Source organism: Canis lupus, chromosome 28 (genome assembly GCF_003254725.2).
Source record: "Canis lupus dingo isolate Sandy chromosome 28, ASM325472v2, whole genome shotgun sequence".
Lineage (NCBI taxonomy): Eukaryota > Metazoa > Chordata > Mammalia > Carnivora > Canidae > Canis > Canis lupus.
In genome coordinates this window covers 35462714-35487135 of record NC_064270.1, presented here as the reverse complement: position 1 = coordinate 35487135, position 24422 = coordinate 35462714, and the positions used below count along the sequence as shown (strand labels likewise).

Genomic DNA, 24422 nt, shown 5'->3' with positions numbered 1-24422 from the left:
TTTTAATATATTTTTAAATTTAGTTTGCTGATATTCTATTGAGAACTTTTGTTTCCATATTCATCAAGATTTTGGTCTATAGTGTTCTTTTCTTGTAGTGTCCTTATCTGGTATTTGACTTTATTATCAGAGTGACGCTGGTTTTGTAAAATGAGTTTGAAAATGTACCCTCCTCTTCAGTTTTTTGGAAGAGCTTGAGAACAATGGGTGCTCATTTTTCTTTAAATGTTTGGTAGAATTTATTGTAAAACTATCTGGTCCTAGGCTTTTCTATGTTGAGAGGGGTTTTTTTTTTAATTTTTTATTATTTTTTTATTACTGACTTAAACTCTTCACACATTATTGGTCTATTGGGAATTTCAGTTTCTTCCTGATTCAGTCTTGGTAGGTTGTATATTTCTAGAAATGTATCTATTTCTTCTAGATTGTCTAATTTATTAGCATATAATTGTTCATACAGTTTTTTATGTGTCTGTGTATTTCTTTAGTGTCCATTGTAATGTCTTTCATCTCTGACTTTGAGGCTTCTCTCTTTTTCTCTTAGTCTCTCTCAATTTTTGTCAGTTTTGTTTTCTTTTTGAAAACTAGTCTTAGTTTTGTTGATCTTTTCTATTGTTTTCTGATCTCTGTTTTATTTATTTCCACTCTGATTTTTGTTATTTCATTTCTTCTGCTGACTTTGGGCTTAGTTTGTACATCTTCTGATTCCTTGGGGTAAAAAGTTCAATTATTTATTTTAGGTCTATTTTCTTAATATATGTATTTATCACTATAAACTTCCCTCTTAGAACTGCTGCATTTTTAATGGACATTTGTGACAATTTTTGGCAGGAATGATGAAAAATTTCCACACACTCCACTTATATTCATGAAATAAATGAATCAGTTGACTGGGAGCTGCCTGAGTAGATACTGACAGTTGCATGTCATATTTTCCAATTCACATGTAGTGGAGACATTTTCCCTTTTATTTTTCTACAAATCACCCACAGGAACATTTTTTGTAAAGTGTTCTGACTTCATCTTTTTATCTCCTTTAATTTTTTTTCTGCCTGCCGCCTGGTTTTGTTGTGTTCTAGGACTTTTGATACCATAAAAGAAGAGTAAGAAATGAACGATTATTTTTATGAGTGTACAAAGAAATGTGTTGCTTTTTTGGATATTGCTCTTGTGCATAAAAGAGACTCTGACACTTGCATAAGTTTTCAATTACTGTTTACAGAAACATCTTAAAGATGTTTATAGGGAAAAAACAGTCTTTTGATAAGGACTGATGTGAGCCAAAAGAGAAGCATAATGAGTATTTCTCAGGTTTTCTAACATGCTTGATTGATTTTAATTTTAGATTCAAAAATCTTTTAAATCATGAAAATATGAATTGATAACAGTACCATATTCTCTCGTGAACAAAAATCCTCCAATATGGAGCTTCATAAGTATAATGGTATTTTTTTCCTTGATTGTTTGAAACTATGTTTATTTTCTACATAAGAGAGTAGATCTCACTTATACAAAAGATTTTTTTAAATATCTATAACATTTGACTTTGTCTAAGGTAGATACTGAGATGTTAACAAAGCCATTTTTCATGTCAGTGATAGCCATAAATATGACACAAAAGCTTACCCAATCGTTGTTAGCAAAATTTTTTTCCAAAACTAGAGACAGAAATTTTATTCAAATAAGATTAACGAATTAAATGGAATGAGCACATAGAGATTCTTATCTAATAAATCTGAATTAAGCCACCAAAGACTTGATTGGCACATTGCTTGAATCCTAGTACCTCCAGTTAAGTGCAAAATCTTCCTTCTTTGTTGGCCAAAAGCCTGAAGGAATTCTGAAACAACAGAATCCCACCCTCTGTTACAGGATCATCAAGCATGAGGTAATCCTTGATTCTAGTATTTTATTTTATTTTATTCATTGTACTGTATTTATGTTTTGTTTGGTCATAGATTTGTATTGAGGTCCTCCCCAGGCTTCCTTCCCACATTCTTAAGCCAAAATGTTGTGTTTGTATTTTAAATAATCAGTCGAAAAAAGCCTCTTCCTTTCAGAGTCTCAAATCTTCACAGGAAATCTTGAAACAGGGTTTAGAGTCAGACTCATCTTGGTCCCAATCCTGGGTCTTCTATTTGCTACAAACAAACTATGCCAAACTATGTCTTTGTTCCTTAGTTGTCTCTTCTGTAAAATGGGCAGAATTATGGGACCTTATGAGTCTTTTTAGGTAGTAAATGAGAGCATGCTTAGCACATTCATGACACACAGGGGTTCAATGAATGGTGACCAGTGTCATTATACAATTAAAATGTTAATAATCAATAATTACCAGTGTTCCACACATCACCGGTATCAAATCTTCTATCTTCTGATCTTTTGCTCCTTTTTTTTGTATTTACAATCTGATGATATTTTAAAATTTTCTTCCCAGGTAATTCTACATGTTTCTTGACAACCTGCCCTATCCTTTTCTAAAAGGCTCTCATAAACATTTCCCATAATGCAATAGCAACAATGTACAGCCTTAAATGAATAGCAAATGCATTCAACCTGGCTACCTTCTCTGTCTCCCTCCCTCTCCCTCCTCTTCTTCCTCTCTCTCCTACTCTCTCCCCATCTCTCTTTCTTACTCTCTCTCTCCCTCTCCCTCCCCCATCTCCCTCTGTCCTTCTCTCCCTCTCTCTGTGCTTAGCACACTCCTGCTCTAAAAATATAATACAATGACAGATTCATTATAGCATTAAACAAATAGGGAGGCTCTTATTTAAGTGAAAGGAGCCCTTTTCTGAAAGATTAGGAGCCATGACTATAGGTTTCTTTCTATACTTTCTCCGTGATGGTAAACACTTGGAGGAAAGATTCTATGGTCCACTGATAGCACATTGAAGAGTCACCTTTACATTTAACCGTGTAGACCCCCATACTTTAGGAGACAATGAGAGATTTTGTTAAAAAGCCCTTATGAATTAAGTTTTTATTCCAATTTCTTTTCTTTAAGGTCATTATTTTTAGACTAAAAGGTGATGATTGTATTTTAGTTACACTCCTGCTTCCTACGCAATAGAAACAAAAGACTCATATTACTCTGAAATAAAATAATACGGGATGTACTTAATTCAGCTACTTATTCTGAATACCAGATAGAATATGCCCTCAATCATGATTCAGAATTCTCCTCAGAATTGTGATATTTTGCCATTTCTGGTTTTATATTCTCTCTACCCTTCGTATGCTTTAAATTTCCTCTAGTGTCCTTATTTAAGATGACAGTAAACTCTACTTTATATCATATATAAATGAGACTACGAGGCCCCTACGAGGCCTTGTGATAATTAATCCCACGCTGAAGGATAACAAAGCCAGAATTTTGAATCATGGCTTTGGGCAGAGAACAGTGTTTACCCTTCTCACTTGAGTTGTGAATCTTTGAAGCAAAGGGCAGTGGGGCCCACAGAGGCCTTGAATGCACATTAACTCATGAGGCTCTTTCACCCCAAGAATATTCTTAGCTTTCTTGGGATTCTACTCAGTGTGTGCTCAGTGACATCACTGAGTTAACTCAGTGCGTGGTCTGATTTATTTTCCTAGCCAAGTTCCCTGACCCTAGACCTGAGGACCACAGTGAACTAAGTCCCTCGGAGAAGCTCTCTGTGGTGTGTGGGGTGAGGGTGAGGACAGCCGTTTCTTAATGCTGAGCTCGCACACAGGGAGTGTGGATTTCCATCTCATAGCTTTGGGGAGAAGACCTTCCAGGGCCCATATGCCAAAAGAAGGGAATAGAATCTCTTGCCCGCCTCTGGGTATTGAATGCCATCTGGGGTCCCTTGCATGATGCCATGGGCCCCATGGAATTCCAGAAGGAGCATGGAGAGCCTCTCTTCTCCCTCCACAACCAACGTGCAGGGCAGCCAAGCAGCTGGGCTGGTTTTCCAAAGTGCTGTACGATGCGATGCCTCTTCCGTGCCATCCGATGGGATGAGCAAGCCCTTCTCCCGATATCTCTCCGCCACAACTTTAGTCCCTGTCACCCAAGCATCACTTCTCTCTCACTCCACTCAAATGAAATAAGTGGATCATGCCTCGGAACTCCTTGTACTATTCCTCAATTGTTTTTGATGAGAGAAGAAGTTTTAGGGCATTTATAGGCAGTTTCCAAAGCAAATCCTGTACACAGAAAAAGGAAAACAGACTCGACGCTGTGTTTTTGGCACTCTTCACTGACTGTTTTAGGAACATATGTTTAAAATAAAAACCCTTAGAAATCTCTTCTTGGTGTTCCAGTGCTTTGCCTGTTTCAGTTTTTATTTTCTGAGCAATTGTTATTGTTACAATTAAATAATAATAATATTTTTTAACGTTGCCCTGCAAGCAGGCAGGCCAAGGCCACAGGAAGTTGAGATTCTAAGCACCTGGCCGTGTGGTCCAATGGCCTCTGGGTAAAGCGGCCTCCTGCAGGTCGTGTTTGCCGCTCGATGGTGTCCTCTCCCGTTTGTGAATGCGCCATGTCCTTGTGTGCACTGTCCTGTTTACTTGGTGTGGTCCCTTGTCAGGGGATGGAGGAGGCCATGCCATCATGTTTCTGACTATTCTTGCAGGACTCTGGCCCTGACAGTGGTCTCCACCTTCCACCCCCCACCCCGTGGCCCTGCCAGGTCCCCCTGATGCCCACCCAGTCTCCACCTGTCCCCACCCATGGCCCTGCCGGGTCCCCTCGATGCCCACATGGTCTCCACCTTTTCCCCACCGTGGCCCTGCCAGGCCCCCTGACGCCTACCCGGTCTCCACCTGTCCCCCGTGGCCCTGCCAGGTCCCCTGACACCCACCCGGTCTCCACCTGTTCCCCCCCAACCCCGTGGCCCTGCCAGGTCCCCCCAATGTCCGCCTGGTTTTCACCTGTCCCTCCCCTCGTGGCCCTGCCAGGTCCCCCGATGCCCACCCGGTCTCCACCTGTCCCCCCGTGGCCCTGCCTGGCCCCTTAATGCCCACCCAGTCTCCACCTGTCCCCAACCCCCGCCGTGGCCCTGCCAGGTCCCCCGACCCGCCCGTCTGGAGCCGACCTGCCTGGGCCGGCCCGGGCCGTGGGTGCCGCGGCGTGGAGCCCCCCAGGGAGCACAGGCGGCCTTGGCCCCCGAGCGAGCCATTCCATGCGAAGCATCCGTGGCAGCTCATCGCGGCCCCCCTGCTGCCTGTCCCTGGCGTGTCCCAACTCGGTACCGACCCCGCCGCCTTCTTCCCACCTGGGCAGACAGGACCCGCGGTTTGCCCGGCGTGGCCGCCTCTTCTGCTGTGGAAGGTTCAGGAACGGGGCGCAAGGCCCGGAGCCGGGCGGGGAGAGGGGGAGCCCGGGGCGCCGGTTCGTTGGGCCCCCTGAGCGGAGCCGGCCGGGCCCGGTCCTCATTCCCGTGCAGGACGCCCCTGGCGACGTCCAGGACACCTTCTTCCTTCCAGAAATGTGCTCCCTTGGTGGCCTGGGCCTGGAGGGCCGCAGGGCACCCGCGCGGCCAGGGAGCAGCTGTGCTCCAGAGGCTGATTGCACCGGGCGGCGGCGCTGGGTCCAGGGGACAGGGTGGCCGCGTGGACCGAGCCCACCTCACCGGCTTCGTGACCACCCGGGGAGCCCCTGCGGGCTCTGCCTGTGAGCAGGGGAGCGGGTGGCCCCGAAATTGCCGCTTGGTTGCCTCTCCTTCCAAATCCTAGGCTGTCTCTGAGGAGACCCTCGAAGAACATGCCACTGCCTTGCTCCTCATCCGATTTCCCCCTAGAGTAGCACCCACGGGTGTAGTTGTCCAGTGTGGACGCCACACAGCACCGTGGCCAGGTGATCGGCAGGGAGGGCCAGATGGACGCCACGCGTCGCCGCCCGGGGTACCCTGAGAAAGGCATAGGAAGACTGTGTGACCTCGCGGAATCACAAGCCACTCTCCGACCAACCCCACGCAAGGAACATTCTGTTAAACATCATAAAAGTCAAAGAAAAGCGGTAGAAATGTTCTCAGCCCGAGGAGGCTAAGGGTGACGAGTACAGGGTCAAGAGCAAAGGGAGACCGAAAACGCCCTGAGGCCAGCTCGTGGTGGATGGCTGCAGACTCTGCGAACGTGCTCCAACTCCCACTCTCACTGGGTAAACCCCAGGGCAGCTGAATTATTTCTCCAAAGTGCTAATAAAAAGAGGCAAAGGGACCCGACTGCCCAGAGCAATACCTGATCCCAGACTGGATCCCACCCTGGAGGAGGAGCGAGGTCGCGAAGAGCACCGCGGAGTCCACTGTGGACGTGAGGATGTGAGCGCAAGAGGAGGCCGGGCCCCCCCACATCCGTGCCGCTATCACGCGGGGGACACGCGTGCTCATGGGAAATACACCCCAAGGCACGGAGGAGTGAGGCGTTGATGTGCGTGACTTACCCTCACATGGTCTAGAACAAAACTCGGGGGGGGGGGGGCAGTGAGGAGGGAGATCGTGAGGCCCAGCGAGCAAAGGCCAGCACAAAGGATAAAGCAAAGGGAATAGAACATAATGGACAAATGCTGCTTTTTCGAAACGTACCTTCCTGGGCCCAGGCCCCCCCAGGGGTGACTCCCAGGCCTAAGATGGGTCCACGCCCCTCGTGTGTTCTGAGGCTGTGGCCCAGGACCAGAGTCGGAAATTCCCCTTGTGTCTGGGCCCCCAGACCCACATTTCTCAGGAATGTCCTCCCAACGGCCCCAGAGACTCACCGGCATCATGATTGTTCACACTTTTGTTCCTCCATTAACTTTAAAACCCTTTTATTCTGAAACCTTCTAACCGTATTCTAGAGGAGAGAAAAGAGTATATTAATCCTCCCACATCCCAGTGGTTCTCAAGGGTGTCCCACCCCCAAGGGACGGGGGACAGTGTGGCTGGAGGCAATTTGCCCATCACAGCTGGGGATCCCCCCGTACTGGCCTGTGGAGGCCACAGGGGCTGCCAAACATCCTCCAGGCACAGGACAGCCTCCACCTCAGTTACCTGGTGCCACCTGTCAACAGAGCCGAGCTTGAGACACCTGCCGCCTGCCCTGCCCTCCCCCACCATGACCCAGAGTCATTCCATTTCAACACGTGGCCACACCTGTTCCTTCTGTCCGCCCCCATTCTCAGAGGTCATTTTAAGCCGACACCAGATACCATGTCATTTCCCCTCCGCACATCAATATGCGTTTCTGGGATAATGTGGAATTTCCTTATGAGACCACAGTGCCACTGTCACACCCAGCAAAATGAATAATAATTCCCTGGGACTGGTACAGATACAACCAGTCCAGATTCACATGTCCTGGGCCAAACAGTGACCCCGCAGGGAGCCCGCGGAGATGGGACTGGTTCCCCCTGGAAACGCCCACCCCTCACGGGGAAAAGTAAAGAGCCCCGACTTGACATTTTGCACATTTTCTAGTCTGATCCGTCTCTACAGCCTTCTGACATATAGGGTACATTGTTGTTTTGTGACCCCCAAGAAGTGTTGATTAATTCAATAAGCTTGTAGGTGATTATGGTATTTTTTCTATGAAACTATGTAGGAAAGATTACTGAAGCAGACCACTGTAAATTACATTTTTTAATCATTAAGTTGTGTCTTCCTCCTCCTCGATATAGTTAGCTGTTTCTTTCCCCAGACACATGGAAAGATTTCAGCTTTTAATGAAGAACTCCTTTCTGGAGCATGTTTTTAGAATATGAGTTTAGTAGCACATATGATGTCACCCCAATCCCCAAGTTTGCGTGCAAGATGGTTGTGTAAAAATGAAACCATAAATCCCATCTGAATTCTGGTTGCTGGGTTCTTTATGGAAGTCAGTCTTTCTTTCTTTCTTTCTTTCTTTCTTTCTTTCTTTCTTTCTTTCTTTCTTTCTTTTTCTTTCTTTCTTTCTTTCTCTCTTTCGTTCTTCTTTCTTTCTTTCTTTCTTCTTTCTTTCTTTCTTCTTTCTTTCTTTCTTTCTTTCTTTCTTTCTTTCTTTCTTTCCTTCCTTCCTTCCTTCCTTCCTTCCTTCCTTCCTTCTTTCTTTTCTTTCTTCTTTCTTTCTTTCTTTCTTTCTTTCTTTCTTTCTCTCTCTCTTTTTCTCTTTCTTTCTTCCTTTTTTCTTTCTTTCTTTCTTAAGAAACCACAGTATTGTCATCTGAGAAACAGATCCACGGTTGGGCAGCCAGAAATGTTGGAAGTGTGTTTGTCTTTTTTTTCTGCCCAAACTCCGTCCAGAGAAGTGAGGTAATGGTCTAGGTCGGGTGCATGCAGTAGGTATCCGTTTTTGCCGTGTACCCAGGATGGCTTGGAGACTTAGAGGTTACAGAAGTTACATCGGGGGGAGGGGGAGGTGGGTGAAGCTGCCTTAGCTGAGCACTGTGAGCATTGTCACAGCTGTGATGCCAGCAACTTTTTAAAAGAGCACCAAGCAAGTCATACCCTGGGAATGCTGATGGCGGATGAGCTCCAAAGTTTTCATAAATATAGGGAGTCACTGCTTCAATCAGATATGAACCAACCCAGCCCCCCTTTCAACGAGTTTTTCCATTTTTGTTTGTGATGCTTATTAAAGACCTCTGTTTGTCGTGACCTAGGGTGAGAGTTTGCCGTGTACTGTGTTAGTGAACAAAATCAACAAGGTAGGGTTCCTATTGCCCTGCCCTGAGGATGATGGCAGTAACCAGTATTCCCAGCCATGTCCTGACTAAACCCACTCAAGTACTCATGGAAAATCAGCTGTTAGAATTAGCCAAACTCTTCTTAAACCTGGGGGCTGGAACTGAATAAGGAAGTAAGGCACCATGAAAAGTGCTTCTTTACCCCTGGAGAGCCCATGTGGAGGAGGCAAGTCGTTCAAAGGCCCAGCTGTGGGACTATTGATTGGTTTGGCTTTTATCCTAGAGAAAAATCCATCAATGGCCCATTGTCACTGGTGTCTGCTCTTTGGTTCTTCCCTGGAGGTTCCTGAAAGCATTAGGTCAAAATGCAAAGCCCTTTCAGATATTTAAAAAAAGAAAAGAAAAGAAAAGAAAAAGCCTCATTGCTGATCAGGTAAGTATTGAGAGAAAAGCTACTGGGAGTCAGAAATACTCACCTTAGGTATTACAAGGACTTCTTATTGTGTTTTCTTTTAAAAAGAAAAAAAAATGGAAAACAATACTTCCTATGAAGAGCACAGCAACCAGAATTCAGATGGGACTTATGGTTTCATTTTATGATTTTACATTTTACAGCCCTTCGTTGCCCCAGAGGTCCGTTCTTCTCCACCGGATCTCTCACAGACATTGGTGCCTGTTGGTGCTGGCAGAAATCTGTGGCTTTTTTGGGATCTCTGTGACTCAGCCTCAGGGACGTGAGCGGGCAACAGCAGTGGGCCATCACGGGAACAAGGGTGTGCTTTCACTGACCGTGGCTCCGAACACCCGGGTTCACAGCCAGTAGGCCTTTTGAGAAAAAGAAAAGAAAAAAAAAAAAAAAAAGAGGAGCAAGACATACATTCCAGAACCTCAGCCCATGGCTTGGTAGTGTGAGCAAGAGGTTTGAGTAGTTCAGTGGCTGGTGGAGAAAACTTGAGAAAGCTAGGGTCCTATTCCCCTGCCATAGGTCACTCCTGGCATCTATCTCTTGGCAGTGACGGGATGGAAATTTGCAGAGCAGAACTGTCTTTGAGTAAGCAGAAGGGAACAAATTTGATCTAACACACATTCTGTGATTTTTGGTTCAATGTAGGTCAGTTTTTAAGAGAGCCCAGCTGGCCAGTCTGCAAGTCTGCCTGGGAGCTGGCTGGCTGGCTTCCTCTGGGGCCAAGAAAACCCCCTCTTTAGCCTCAGAGCACCAATTAATAAAAGTTCTTCATCGAGCAGTGTGGGTGAAGAAATCAGGCTGAGCCGCATCCAGCTTTCTGTGGAACAGCTTACCGGGTCATCAGACCTGCAGTGTGGCCGGACTCCCAGCCTTGGGCTCCGTGGAAATGCCCGTTCACACCAGCAGCCTCTCAGACTCCAGCTGGGGTGGGTAAGGTCCATACGTACCAGACTCATTTCATTTTTCATTTAAAGCTCTACACCCAAGGATTAAAAGGTGTTTGGCTTTGGTGGTTCCAAATTTGGCCAGACTTTCTTCATGCTAAACATTGAGAAACCGCTCTTTGAAGATTGAAAAGGAAAAGCAGTGTATTTGCTCCACGGTATGAACAAAAGGCCAGATCTGCTCTATGATAGAACCTTTGAGTATCTTTTATCTATCAGATTTTGTGTGGTTTTGGTGGTGGTGGTGGTGGTGGTGGTGGTGGTGGTGGTGGTGGTGGTGATAGGTTTATTTTTCGGAGTGGGAAACAATGCCTCATACCCTAAAAGAGCAATAAAATCAGTAGTGACTGGATTGTCTATGAGTGCCTTTGATGTATTTTTCTCATTCTGTTCATTATGTTCCTTCCAAAAATGTTTATTGAATACCTATCAGATTGCAGGCCCTAATCCAAGGGCTGAAGATACAGAGGGATTCAGACAGATGAGCCCCTACTCTCATGGAGGATGCAGAGCCTCAAACAAATCATCAAGCAAATAAGCAATAAAGGGCAGTGAGCGCTATAGGAACAGGCCAGGTCACTGCCAGAGTGGCTACGAGACGTACCAGATGTGGAAAGGGACAGGCAGAGAAGGCTGCTCCAGAAAATGTCATTTAGGGTAAGGGTTACTATTAGCTGGCCAGACAGAGAAAGAGGGAAGAATGTTCCAGACCCAGATGAGAAGGGTGGAGGCCTTGAGAAACCAAAGGAAGTCTCCAGAGCCTTAGTGAGGTGAGCTGGGCCTGTGGACAGGGAGGTGGGGTCCATCCTCACTCCAGGATTTTAATTGCACTCTGGGCTCTGTGCGAAGGGAGTGGAGGGTGTTCAGTGGAAGGATGACACGATCTGATTTCCACACAACTCTGGCTGTTGTGTGGAAAATGGATGGCGATGGAACAAGAGTGAAAACAGGAGTCTGACGTGGAGGCTGTCACAGAAGGCAGGCCAGAGAGATGATGACTTGGAACCAGGAGATGGGGGTGCTTGGGACAGAAGCTGACGGGTTTAATGATCCTAATAATTGCTCACATTTATTGAGCACATAATCTGGGCCAGGTGTGTGTACAAGCATTTAACATGTATAATTTTCACAAGAACTTTACAAAGTAGGTCCTGTTATCCCCACGTTAGATGAGGAAGCTCTAATACAACAAAGGTCAAGTTTTATGCCCAACGTCACAAAGAAGAAAGAGGTGGAACCAGGTTTGCCATTGACCACCATTGCTGCACTGCTGCCAATGATATATTTTGAAGGTGGATTTGTCTTCTTGTCAGAATTTATATTACCTGAAAATATATTAGCCAAGGCATCCTGCAAATATTGACTGGGAGCCAGAAACTGGACAGGAGATGGGGCCTCCAAAGTGAATAAGGAAGACCCACCCCAACCCTCACATCACTCACTTAGAGGCACTTCCCCTTGGCTTTCATCCCCTTGTGCACCGAATTCAGTTGTTCCATCTGGTCCTATGTTCCTTAAAATAATCAACCAGGAATTCATTGGGCTGGGGAGTATGGAAGCATGCATGTTTTTCCACATACAGGTGATGACCAGAGGCTGGTCATGAGGCTGGGTGTAAGGTGTGATAGCATCCAACAACCTCACTCTGTTGCCACCCTCTGTGACCTTGGACAAATTTCTGAACACCTCTGAGCCTCAGTTTCTACATTTATGAAATAGTCACCGTTAAGATTTAAAGAGCCACTAGTTAGAACATGTCCTGCCACGTTGTAGAGCACATGGGTACGCTGTGAGCTGTGGCCATAGATACCACTTGCATTACAGGGCACGATGGGCAGTTAGAACATGAGTAAGGGTTGGCTTTGCTGCTGGGGCCAAACCTACTCAACTGGTTTCAGATAATGCTTAGCACCAAGGCCCCACTGTTTTTACCCAGATCTCTACCGAGTCTATAACTGTCCCTGGTGGCACATGTAATCCATTCACCCTGTGGATGGATGGCGTCATCTGAAGAGCCCCAAGTGATGGTAATAACATATTTCGGTATAAATGCCCCATGATTTAATCCAAAATTCTATGTATTTGTGGCAAAATGGAAGCAGTACATTAAGAAATTATTTTGCAGGGAACATAATTGTCCCCTACAGTTGCTAAAGTGCTGTCTCAACAGTTTTATCTATTATAGTTAGTGAAACTAAATGAGAAAGAGCTGGGGAAAGGGATTTTTTTTTTTTATTCTGGCGGTGGGGGGAAGTTGTTTAATCATCTTGAGTATTTTAGCAAATAGAGAATAACAAAAGAAAATAGAATATAAATGCTTCATTGTTCTTTCAGTTGTACGGTTCTAAATAGTTAGGAGCCCAAATACCAAAATCATAACCAAGAATAATTTGAATTTTGTAGCTAAATTGGATGGAGTGCTATGAGAGACAGCACAAGCCCCATTTTGCAGTGTGGAAAAAATTATTTCAGGAAAAGATACAATATGATTTGCCACTAATTTTTCAAACTTTAAGAACCACGTGCTGACGTTTCTTCCTGGCGAGGCAGTGCCAACCAGTGATTAGGATGAGGTGGACTCTAGGTCAAACAGAGCCAAGTTCAGTCTCCACTGGTTTGGCTGTGTGGCCTTGGACAAGTCCCCTGACCTCTCTGTGTGTTTCCCTCTTCCCTGCCAGGCAAATAGTAACTGTCCCTACACCACAGGGTTCGAAAGTGCACTTGAAAAGCAGGTGTCCCAGGGCCTGACATTCTGTAAACAAACATCAGCAGGGAGATGGCAGTGCTGGTGAAGACGACAAGTCATAAATGGTCATGGTGATGGGGCTTTGCTTTCACTCCCCAAATCAAGAAGCCAGAGCATCAGTTGTTTACCAGGATGACTTTCCCTAAAGGAGAACAGAAAGCATAACTATTTGCAAGGACTAGGCTCTGAGGAAGTTCAAGCAAAGCCGAGACACAGAAAATGCCAGGTCTTGGATTCTTCTTCTTACTTTTCATTTTCCTTCTCTTATTTCATACCTCACTGCACCGTCTTTATAGAGAATTATTCAGTTGTCTGATCTTGCCATGAAAGAGTCCAGAAGAGCCAATTATATAAGCCTGAGGAGTCCCATGACGGCAGCCAGTGCAAAGTTTTCACTGAAAACCAGGAGTTCTTTCAGGGTATGAAGCATCCAGTCTGGGTACATATTGGGTTTCCTCGCGATATTTTCTCAGTATTTATTTCGCTCTGCTTGAGGAATAGATCATTTTCAATAATGGATATTCATTTTAGTAACTGGGAAAATCCTGATTATGATTTTTAATTATGGTTTTTATTATGTGTTATGTTTTATTGAAGCTCCAGATGCTTTATCCCTCATATGAATGTATTCAGAGCTATATTTCCAAATTCTTATAAAGAAAACCATTACCCAAATTTATATATGAACGATTTGGTAATTTGGGGAATAATAACTTGTAGCGAAGTAAATCTTCAGCAGAAAACTGGGTTGGATGCTTCGAATACCAAATGGGTTTGCTAGAGAGATCACAAGTGTGTGTGTGATTTAATTGCAAAGAGTATCTGTGGTGCCTGCTGGTATAATTGACAAACAAGAGCTGTCTTGCGATGCTTTTGCATGAATATGCTGCGCAGAATAATTAAATCCTTAAACCATATGTATAGTCTTCAAAGAAATAATAGGAAAAAGTTGACATGTCATCAATGAGTTTTCCATATTCTAAATAATTGATGCCAATCTCTTAGCCTTCTTTCCCCTCATTTAAGCAGTTCTGAAATTGAAATTGGTGACAAGTTGTCAAGGTTGGTCTTGACGACCTGACAACATTTAGAATTCTTGAAATAACAAGGGAGTGAATGTGACCAGCCCCTACCTCCGAGCCCCTCCAGGATTGGTGACCACAGTTTGGAGCCGTATTTCTTTTATTTTTAATTGATCCAATTAGTTTGAGCACATTCTGTCCAAATGGGGTTGCTTTTCTCTACTGATGATTCTGCGTTTGTCATCGTTTATTTATGAAGCGCTTCCTGTGTGCTAGGCTTTATGTTGGCTTGGGGATACAGGTTCTGCCCCTTAGCTCAACCCAATGTGGGAGAAGACAAGTCACCAAGAAACAAGGTAGAGCAAGGAAAGTCCTGTCACAGAGCCTGGCAGACACAGGAGAAGCATTAATGGAGGGAGGGCAGAGAAAGGGATCCCAGAAGAAAAAATAAGTAGGTGTTTCATACTGCTCTCCTATGCTCTGGGGAATAAAATATGTCATTGTGATGAAATCCATCTCATTCCAACTATATAACTACATTATATAACAGTAAATTTAGAGTGGGATCATTTCAATATTAAAAAAGGCAATTTGGGGGTAATTGTTTTTTATTTCAATACACAAATCATTTCAGAAATGTGAGAAATTTTATAAGGAAAAATGTTATCTACACTGCAGTGCCTTAATGTAGATCATAAATGATCATTTCCAGCCAGGTGTACCCAAAGACTTGGAAATCAGAAAATACAGTGCTCGACTGGAAAGGACAAGTTTTTCTCTGTTCCCCTGTAAAGAAAGCAGGTGCTGTCTGAGTGTCTCCATCTCTGTCTTCACTCCAAGCCTCTCCCTAAACCGTAGACTCAGGGAGTCAGTGGTCTGCTGGACATCCAAGAGCATGTCTGCCAGGTACTTGACGCTCAACATGACCAAGCAGATCTCACCATCTCCTTTCCCTCCTGTATGAACTACTACCCATCTCAGTTGTTAACTGAGGTTCCCAATTCTGTGCCCTTGTCTGAATTTCCCAGCCTGAAGGCTCATATCTTGCTCTGGCCGTTTGTTTGGAGGCTCACAGCAGCTTCCTGCTGCCCTTTGTTTCCTTCTTTTTCCTTTCCTCCCATGCCCAGGGTGGAGCTCAGTGTGGGACTTTAACTCACAACCCCGAGATCAAGACCTGAGCTGAAATCAAGAGTCAGATGGTTAACCAACTGAGCCACCCAGGTGCCCCTGTTTCTTTCCCCAGAAGTCTTATCTACATGGCGGTCAGAGTGGCCTTAGCTCCAAAGCTTATGTCTGCTCAGGTCACTGCCATGTTTAATGGCTCCCTATCACACAGAATAAGGCAGCAACACTTGCAACTTGTAGGATTAGTCCCCAGCCTACCTATTTGAGCAACAGTGTGTCTTCCTACTTCATATTTTACATTCCAACAAGTGGAACTCCGCCTAGCTCCACATTTCCCGTGCCCATCTCCACTAGCTTGCTCTTCCTGTGCCTTTGAGGATGTGGTTACCCCTATCTAGAATATTCTTTTCCTCATCCCTCTCCATTTCCCACCTCACTACCCCCTCTCAACTTTATTTCTTCTTCCCATCTTCAGTGACTCACTTGGGTACCACCTCCCCCAGGCTGGCATCTGGGTTAGAAACCTTTCCTTGAACTCCCCCAATGCTTTGGGCACATCTCTATCATGGAGCTCTCATCACTCCTTGGGTCTGTCCTTCACCAGATATGATGAGTTTGTGGGGTGTCTTATTCCCAATGTCCAGCACAATACATATTAAATGAGAGAACATTGAGGTGTCACTTATAATAGGAAAACGTATGGAAAGTAGCAAAATCAACTCTCGGGCATTTTATTTTCTGGTGAAGAGAACAACAGAATTCTGTGTTAGATCAGCTCATCTAATAAGCAGAGAAAAGGGACGTGACGTTCTCATGAAATTATGCATTCACCTTCTATTTTCATTTGCTGACACAGAGGATCCATCTAATTGGATTTTCTCCTTGGGGAAATCTAAAGGAAATGGGCCCATTGCTATCACATTTCCAATATGGCCATTGTCCACCTGCCTCTCTGTTTTCTCAAGGGACCTTTGACTTCTAGCCCTTTTAAATTAGACACATATCTCAGAAAGCCTCAATCAACCACATTCGCAGTTTCAGCTGTGGCTTCTCAGCAAATCATGGTTCCTAAGAAAGACACAAGACACAGGTCACCTGGGTTGGGAGGGGATAGCCCAAGCCAAAAAGACTATGCCTACAGCATCCTCCTGAAACTCACTCCTTCACCCGTCCACCCACCCATCCACCCATTTGTCCATCTGTTATTCTACTTGACACATTTTTGTCCAGCACTTAGCAAAGCACCTGCTGTTAGATGGTGCCATAGAGTGGTTAAGAGTGCAAGTTCTGCCCCAAAGCCACTCAAACGTCACCACAGATGATGTGACCCTGGGTGGGTCACTTAACCTCCCTGTATCTCAGTTTCCTTGTTTAGATTGGGACAAAAAAAAATGGACTCTAACCCAAAGAGCCAGATACTAGGCACAATCAGGATTAAATGAGATGTATATCAGGGGCTTGGCACAGGGCCTGGACTGAGCATGGGGCCGCAGTGATGAGCAAAAAAGCCCTCTTCTGGGGCTTATAATCTTAGGGGGACACAGACAAGGAAACCAAAGGGGTTCTATGATGTGGGGAGTGGTGGTGTTGGAGGCCACTTCCGGTAAGATGATCAGGGAAGGCCCCTCTGCAAAGATATTTAAACTAATACCTGAAAGATGAAAAGGAGCCAGCTCCATGAAAAACCATGAGGAGGATGTTCTGGGCCCAGGACAGGGCAAATGCAAAGGTTCCAAGTGGGATAGATAGGTTGTGAAATGTTCGAGAACATGCCAGGAGGCAGTGTTGGCTGGGGTAGACTGAGTCACAGGCAAGCAGTCACGGCGTGTTGGGAGGGTAGGGTCGTGAGCACCTGGGAGAGCGTGGAAGGCATGGGGAATTCATTCCAAGCACAGAGGGAAGGCATTCAGGGCTTGGAGCTGGGGGGTGCATGACCCCAAAGTGGGATCTGGACAGATCCATCACTGCCCTCAGCTCCTCACAGCCTGAGGCAAACGTGAGGTGGACTGTACAGCACCGAGAGGAGATCCAGCACAGAGAGCGACGTGGGTCCTCTTGTGCAACGTGTGGCCCGTTGACACCCAGGCCCTGGGGCCCCGTGTGGAAGCACAGACCCATGGCTTGAACGTTCAGAGGGTCCCCAGAGGTCATGGGAAACTCAGGCAGGAGCAGGTCTGGCGTCCCTGAGTTCTGGGTTCCTGGCCCTGCCCACAGAGCCAGAGCGTCTGTTCTGACTGTGTGCCTCCCTCCCTTTGAGAAGGTTAACACCCACAGCGCCATCCCTGGGCCTGCACTCAGGGCCATTTCTTTCCCAGATTCTAGGAGAAAAACTCAAAATGGAGTGTCACCAGTGTCTTAGCTTAGGGGACACGCTCAGGCGTTACTCAGCGGCCAGCCTCCCCCTCTTTCGACAAAGGAAACTACAGTGATGCTGAAGAACTCTCTAGAGCTCAGAGTATGACTGAGATATTTCTGTTTAAGTGATGTTAGGATAACACAGAAAAGAAGTAGAGGTATTTTTTAATTCTTTATTCAAATTCAATTTAGTTAACATAATACAGTAAGTTTCAGGAGTACAGTTTAGTGATTCACCAGTTGCCTGTGACACCCCATGCTCATCCCATCCCGTGCCCTCCTTTGTGCCCACCCCCCAGTTGTCCCATCCCCCCCCCCCCAGTGACCTTCAGTTTGTTTCCTAGAGTTCAGTGTCCCTTACGGTTTGTCTCCCTCTCTGATTTCATCTTATTTTATTTTTCCTTCCATTCCCCTACGTTCATCTGTTTTGTTTCTTGAATTCCATGTACAAGTGGAATCAAATGGTTGTCTTTCTCTGACTTATTTTGCTCAGCTTGATACCCTCTGGCTCCATCCACGTTGTTGCAAATGGCAAGACTTCATTCCTTTTGATGGTTGCGTAATATTCCACTGTATACAGACACCACATCTCCTTTATCCTTTCATCTGTGCGTGGACATCTGGGCTCTTTCCATAGTTTGGCAATTGTGGACATTGCTGCTATAATCATTGGGGTGCAGGTGCCCCTTCAAATCACGATGTTCATGTCCTCTGGGTAAATACCTAATAGTACAATAAAGCAGTAGGTTTTTAAAGGTTTTTAAAGGCAGAAGTATTCATGGGTCTTTGTACAGAGCCACATTCTGAAACCCTACGAGTAATCTTCCTGCTGGTATACCCCAAAATTCCTCTTGTCCACAAGCTTGCTGACTGTCGTCTACCAAAGCTCATGTTCTCCCGTTCCTGGCTTTCCTGGCAGATTTTCCATGTCACTCACACGTGAAGCGTGTCTTCTCCTTGGACAGCCATCCAAACTAGCTTCCAGTTAGAAAGCCTTTAAGTGATATCTGTTTGTAAATTACAGCATATAAAAGCTATCTCTGTTAGAAATTTTATCTCCACAAATTCCTGCGTATAATACAACTCTATGTATTAGGTTCATTCAAAGGAAGAATTTAGTATTGTCAGGAGTGGAATTACTAAAGTATTAACAAGATATAAGTAAAATAATAAAATTATGAGCAAACAGCAAATAATGTAAGTAATTATAATATAACTGAATTCTCTTAAGTGTTTCTTTATCTCCTCAATCTGTGATCATGGAGCTGACCAAAGCCGCTCCTTCACCAGGAGACTGAGGCTGTTGCAGGCCTCACCTCCTGCAGGCCCTAGCTCCTGGCCCCTCCTCAATGGCCCCTGTGCTCTGTGCCTCCTTCCCCTGCAGCTGTGCCCTGCCCCCTCTGCATCCCCATTCCTCCAGCCCATCCCTTTACATGACCCTGCCCTTTGACCCCACACCCCATCTCTCTGCTTCCCTTCAGAGCCACCCTCTGGAAAGATTCATTGACGTGTTCTGTCCCCATCTCCTTGGTCTCCCCAGTCACTGCCCCTCCCCAAGGTCACCATCCTCCCACACACACCCCCACCCGCCCCTGCCCATCCCAGCAGGGTTGCGGTCTCCCTGGCCCTGAGCCTGTCCAGAGGTTCCTCTGACAGCTCGTGAGAGGGACACTTAGGAAATGGGGATCTGAGACCAAAAGGAACAGGGACGTAACCTCCCCCAGCACAATCTGTGTATTCCTGAGCAGAGTGAAGGGGTGGGGGGCACACAGGAGGATCCATGGCCCTTTATCTGTGAGTGTGAGAGATGGTCTGTTTTGCATTTTTGGCACACGCTTCTCCAACACCCGCTGGTAAGTAGAGCACAAGTCAGACCACTGTGAGGGTCTAACTGACTTAAGTCAGGCATATCCTAAATATATCGGAATCCATGTAAACCAGGGAGATTGCTTTCAGCTCTGGACATGGCTGGGAGAGAAGCAAGAGAGATGGACTGTAAGGAAGATGTTCCTAATCTGTTACATCCAGAACTTCCCACTGCTGTCTCTTCCCTGTTTGTCAGCGCCCTGGTTGCCAAACCTAACTCTAGCCAACTGAAGCAAAGGAGGGGGGTTTATTGGGAAAAGGGAAGGGGGCAAAGCAGGTCTCCAACACACCTGGAAAGTCTCCGCCTTACTCCCCTCTGTCAGAGCCGAGTGGTGGCCACGGTCCCCTGGGCAGCATCCTCGTAAAGCAAGGGACCAGGCTGAGGGAAGCCCTACTGAGTGTATTTTTGGAGCTTTGAGAACAAAGAGGCAAGACTTCTTCCCTGGAAGCCCCAGCTCACAGCATGCTGTGGTAGAGATTTGTGATGGGCTCACTTGGGTCCCAGGTTCATCTCTGGTCTGGAAGTGGAGTGACCCCAACATGACCAACTGCGTGAAGCTCATTCTCCGAAGGGGCGGCGGATGGGCAGGTTGACAGCCATACTGGCAGGTGCTGCACCTCCTGCAAAGCTCAGTATGTAAAACAATCCTCAACTCCTCATTGCCGAGGCAGATACAACCAGGCTCCATGTCGGAGGGCCCTTCCCCATCTTGCACCAACGTGGCTTCCCAGATTTCAGACTTTAGGCCTCCTGGCCTTGCCATCCTCTGCCTGGAATTCCCTCCTCCTACCCCCTCTCTTGCCTGGCCATCTGCTGCTCCATCTGCAGGTTCCCTGTGTATAGCCTTCCCCTTCCACAGTATCCCACCTGCCTTATTCCGTTCCCCCAGTAAGACTGTTCCTACCTCTGTGGCAGCCTTGCCCATGCTGAGCGGTGTTTCCCCTGTCACCGCACCAGGCCACCATATCCTTATTTATCTTTGTATCTCACCAGCTGGCACCACATCTAGGACATAGTAGGTACACAGGAAACATTTGTCATAGCTCTGTTGAAAAGAATAAAATAGCGCATATTACAAAAGAAACTGCAAAATAATTTAAAACCTTAAGAAACTTGTGCTTTTACTATCGTCAGTGAAGATCTAGTAGACCACATACAATTTTAGTTGGGATAAATAGGACTTTTTCTCCCCCTTTCAATTTATCATAGAAATTCAATACTTCAGTGTGTCCGAAATCATTTTTCCTTACCACCTGTAGCACTGCTTTTAACATTTCATTGTTGTTCTAAACTCTTCTTTGACATTTTCATAATGACAGCTATTTCTCTCCCCTGAACAAGTACCAGCAGGAGCGATGCAGTGAACCCAGAATTATTTTCCCAGCAGGTGGCTTAGCCATTGATTCTAGATGGCAGAGCCTGGTGACTGCCAGGCAGGTGATTCTCCCAACCTGGAAACCTGTACATGCGATTTGTAGAAGAGCGTGTGCTTGTGTGCATGCTCTAGCATGCACGTGCACATGTATGTATGTGAGTGTGCGCACACCAGAGAGTGTGCTGGAGGGCTCTGCACGTACTGTGGGAGCTATTGTTCAAAGCACACACGTCTGAATCCCGTCATCTAGGTCTCCTCCTGTCTCCTTCCTGAGCAGAGGAAGGTCATTTGGGAGCCTCACTGGGTCATCTGTAAAATAAGGATGGGTCAAATGCTGGCTGCCCCATGGCCTAGAAACTCACAAGCAACATATCAATACAACTCTACACTCATCTTTCTGTGTTGTTTGTATTTTTCCACAGAGGTCTCATTGCTAGCAGTTTCACAGAAACTCATTATCTGCAAGATGGTACTGATATATCCTTCACTCGAAATTACACGGTAAGTCCCACTGCAAGACCACCATGTTACCGTGCTATCAAATCTGTGCTTAAACTTTGCAGCCATTTTATCCTAGCAAAGTCACACACCCAAGGTTCTTCACTCAGATCCCATGAAGAGCCTGTGCATCACTCAGGATTTGGGCATTGCATTAGAACTCCAGGAAAACTTGGCCTTGGCCAGCTTCACACCAGGACAGTCCTTGGAGATCCAGCTGACCTTGAAATCACCTTCCAATAACTAGGGGATGCTCAGTTAGGCAAATCCTTGCTAGAAAACCTTGCCAAAGTTCAAGATGGCTTGGAAAGCGGTCATCCCAAGGCTGAACTTAGCTGTGTTACCCTCCAAGTAACTTGAAGAAATTTGAAGGAAAACTGACTCTGCATAACCTATAAATGTATCCCACCTATTGGAAATGTAACCTACCTATTGTAAGTGTATCCACCATAAATAAATGCATAAGCCATTTATTTATATAAAAGATAAATCCACCATAAATAAGATGGTTCTGTATCATGGTTGTTATTATAATACAGCATTTATTGCCTTTTAGCTTTCCTGGTGTTTGAAGTTTTATATATAACATGGACAAGATGCTAATTTTATTTGATCCTTTAACAAGTACTTACTGGGTACTCTCTGTGCTCAGCCTGTGTGTGATTAAAGAGAGGTACTGCCCTCTCAGGACTAAGAAAATTACTTAAAAAAAAAAAAAGCTATGGATATTTGTCTTAAAAAGAATAAGCTTAGAAAAAGACTTTACATTTGCAGTCGAAGTATCATCAAGCAACTTTGATTGTCTGCAGGGATTTCTCCCTTCTCTGAACTATGCCAACGCTTGTTTTCTTCATCACATGTTTGGCATGTGGCAAGCATAGACTGATACCTTCGGACTCATAGCAATCTTGTGGAATGACCTGGCATTGATATTCCAGCCTGGTCAAGCTTAAAAGAGTCCAGGGAATCCCTGGAGGCAGAAACAAAGAGGGGATGTAAGCCCAGAGCAGTAGGCTGGTGAGTTGGGGTCATGGGACCACAAAGAGCTACCTGGCACTTGGGTTTTGGGACAAGAGAAATGGGCACCTACAACTGAGAGTCCCACAAGAACTGGGCCTCCAGAGAGCTGCTTCCTCTGTGAAAAAAAATGTATGAAAAAAACCCTAGTCCAGAGAAGGGACAACAAAAGGAATTGCCTTAAAAGATCCTGTATTGAAGAAAGATCTCATAAAAAAAAAATAGAGAAATTGAAACCCCAGCCAACCTTATAAGTATGTTTGCAGGGGGGTGGACTGGTATTTAAATTTCTAAAACCTGCATAGAAATGCAATTTCCAGTCAATATATTGACCTCAAAAATATATTGGGACCAGTCATAGCTTGATTGGTCTCAAATCAGCAATCCTGGGTCCCCTGGGCTGAAGCCAACCCAAAATAGTTCTATGGAAATATTTCTACAACCCGGATCACATGAGTTGCCCATGGCAAAAAACAAATAATGATGATCAAAATCAAAATTACAAAACACAGTGAGAAAAGCCACTGTAAGTGAGCATCTGTAGACAAGAGTAACAAGAGTATCGGCCCCTCTGGAAATGCAAGCTAATAGAAAAATCAGAGAAAATCGTAAATATTTTAAAGAGAACAGAATAGGCCTAATAGAAATTCCAGAGTGAAAGGGCTCAGTCAGTTGAGCGTCTGCCTCTTGATTTCAGCTCAGGCTGTGATCTCAGGGTCATGAGATTGAGCCCCATGTTGGGCTCCATGTTCAGCACGGTGTCTGCTTGAGATTCTCTCTCTCTCTCTCTCTCTCTCTCTCTCTCTCTCTCTCCCTCCCTCCCTCCCTCCCTCCCTCCTCCTCCTCCTCCTCCTTCCCCACTTGTGCACTTTCTTTCTAAAATAAATAAATCTATTTTTTTAAAAAAAGAAAAATTCCAGAGTGAATGTTTAAACAGTGTAATGAGAATGTCCCAGAATTGAAGAAAGACATGCATCACAAGCAGGAAGAGTGCAAATAAATTCTGTCGAGGATGGCTTGTAGTAAAACTGCAGACCACCAAAGATGGGTCGTAAAACCACCTGAGAGAAAAGAGACATTTGTGCAAAACCAACAACAGACTTCTTAGCGGCAACTCCAAAATTAAAATTTCAGAGAGTCAAGGGGAAATTACAAAAATAATAATAAAATACATTTACACACAAAAACGAGAATTTACTCCTCTCCACTTTTAACAGAGAGTATCTACCAAAGACTCTTGTACTAAGAAAGAAATGGAACATAAGAGACAAGGGTAGGATGTTAGAGGCAAGAGTAAGCCAAATAATTGCATGTGAATAAATCTAAGTAAGCTATTTAAAGTAATGATTACAAAAATAATGACTAAATTTGGATGTTTTAAGACAAGGCAAGCAAAGAGAAGATTTAAAACAGTTTAAGAACTTGTATCATACTTGAAAATAACAGAGATGCAGGTTATAGATTTTGATAACTATCTTGCAAATTTAAGTATAACTCTTAAAAGAACAGAAAAGCAAAATGTATAATTCCAAATAATAGATAGTGAACAAAAACAATGTATCAGCTCAGCAGAGGCCAGGAAAGAAGGAAAAGGATTTGAAAGGCAGAGTAAATATAAAACACAAAATAATTACATAAAAATGAGTCAACATATTATTCTAATTATATGTAAATAGATTGAATCTGTTTGTTAAAGTAAAAACAGATTATCTGCTTAAAATTTAAAATCCAGCTACATAATTTTTACAAGCTTCACACTCAACATACAAAATGGTTGTGAAAGGAGTAGAAAATGTGTAGTAGACAAATATTAACCCAAAGAAAGCTGCTGTCATAGCATTCATATCAGACCAGCTAGATCTTAAGGCAAAAAAACATTATTATGGATAACGGGGTTGATTACTTGATGAGAAAAGGAGCAATTCAAAAGGATGGTAAAGTAACTGAACGTATGTGTCCCAGTAAAATAGCCTCAAAACATGTGAAGCAATAATCAAAAGAATTAAAATAAACTGACAAATCCACAACCAGAGAGGGAGATTTAAATATACCGCTCTCAGAAATGAAAACTTTAAAAGATGAGCAGAAATTAATGAAAAGGAAGACCAAAATAATTGAGAGATTCAATTAAGCCAGAAGATGATTCTTTGAAAATATTAATAAAATGAATAAAATACAAATCTAATCAAGAACGAAGAATTCCCAGGGAACAGTATTACAAGCAAAAAGATGGACATAACTATTGTCATTCGGAGATTTTGAGAATTACAGGAATGCTATCAACATTAATAACCATTTCCTTAAAAAAAAAAAAGGGAAATCCTTAACACTGTTCAAGATAAAACAAAAATGTAAATATAACCATATAAAGAAATTAAATAAAAAGTAGTATTTTTGTAATC

At 44.6% G+C, this 24422-nt stretch overlaps 1 protein-coding gene across 1 annotated transcript in view; it reads left to right on the top strand.

Moving 5' to 3' along the window:
• ADAM12 (ADAM metallopeptidase domain 12) overlaps positions 1-24422 on the top strand; it is a 331074-nt gene that overhangs the window by 182907 nt on the left and 123745 nt on the right. The window contains exon 4 of the mRNA XM_025467614.3: positions 20928-21006. Coding sequence (XP_025323399.1) covers positions 20928-21006 — 79 coding nt within the window. The remainder of the gene's footprint in view (positions 1-20927; positions 21007-24422) is intronic.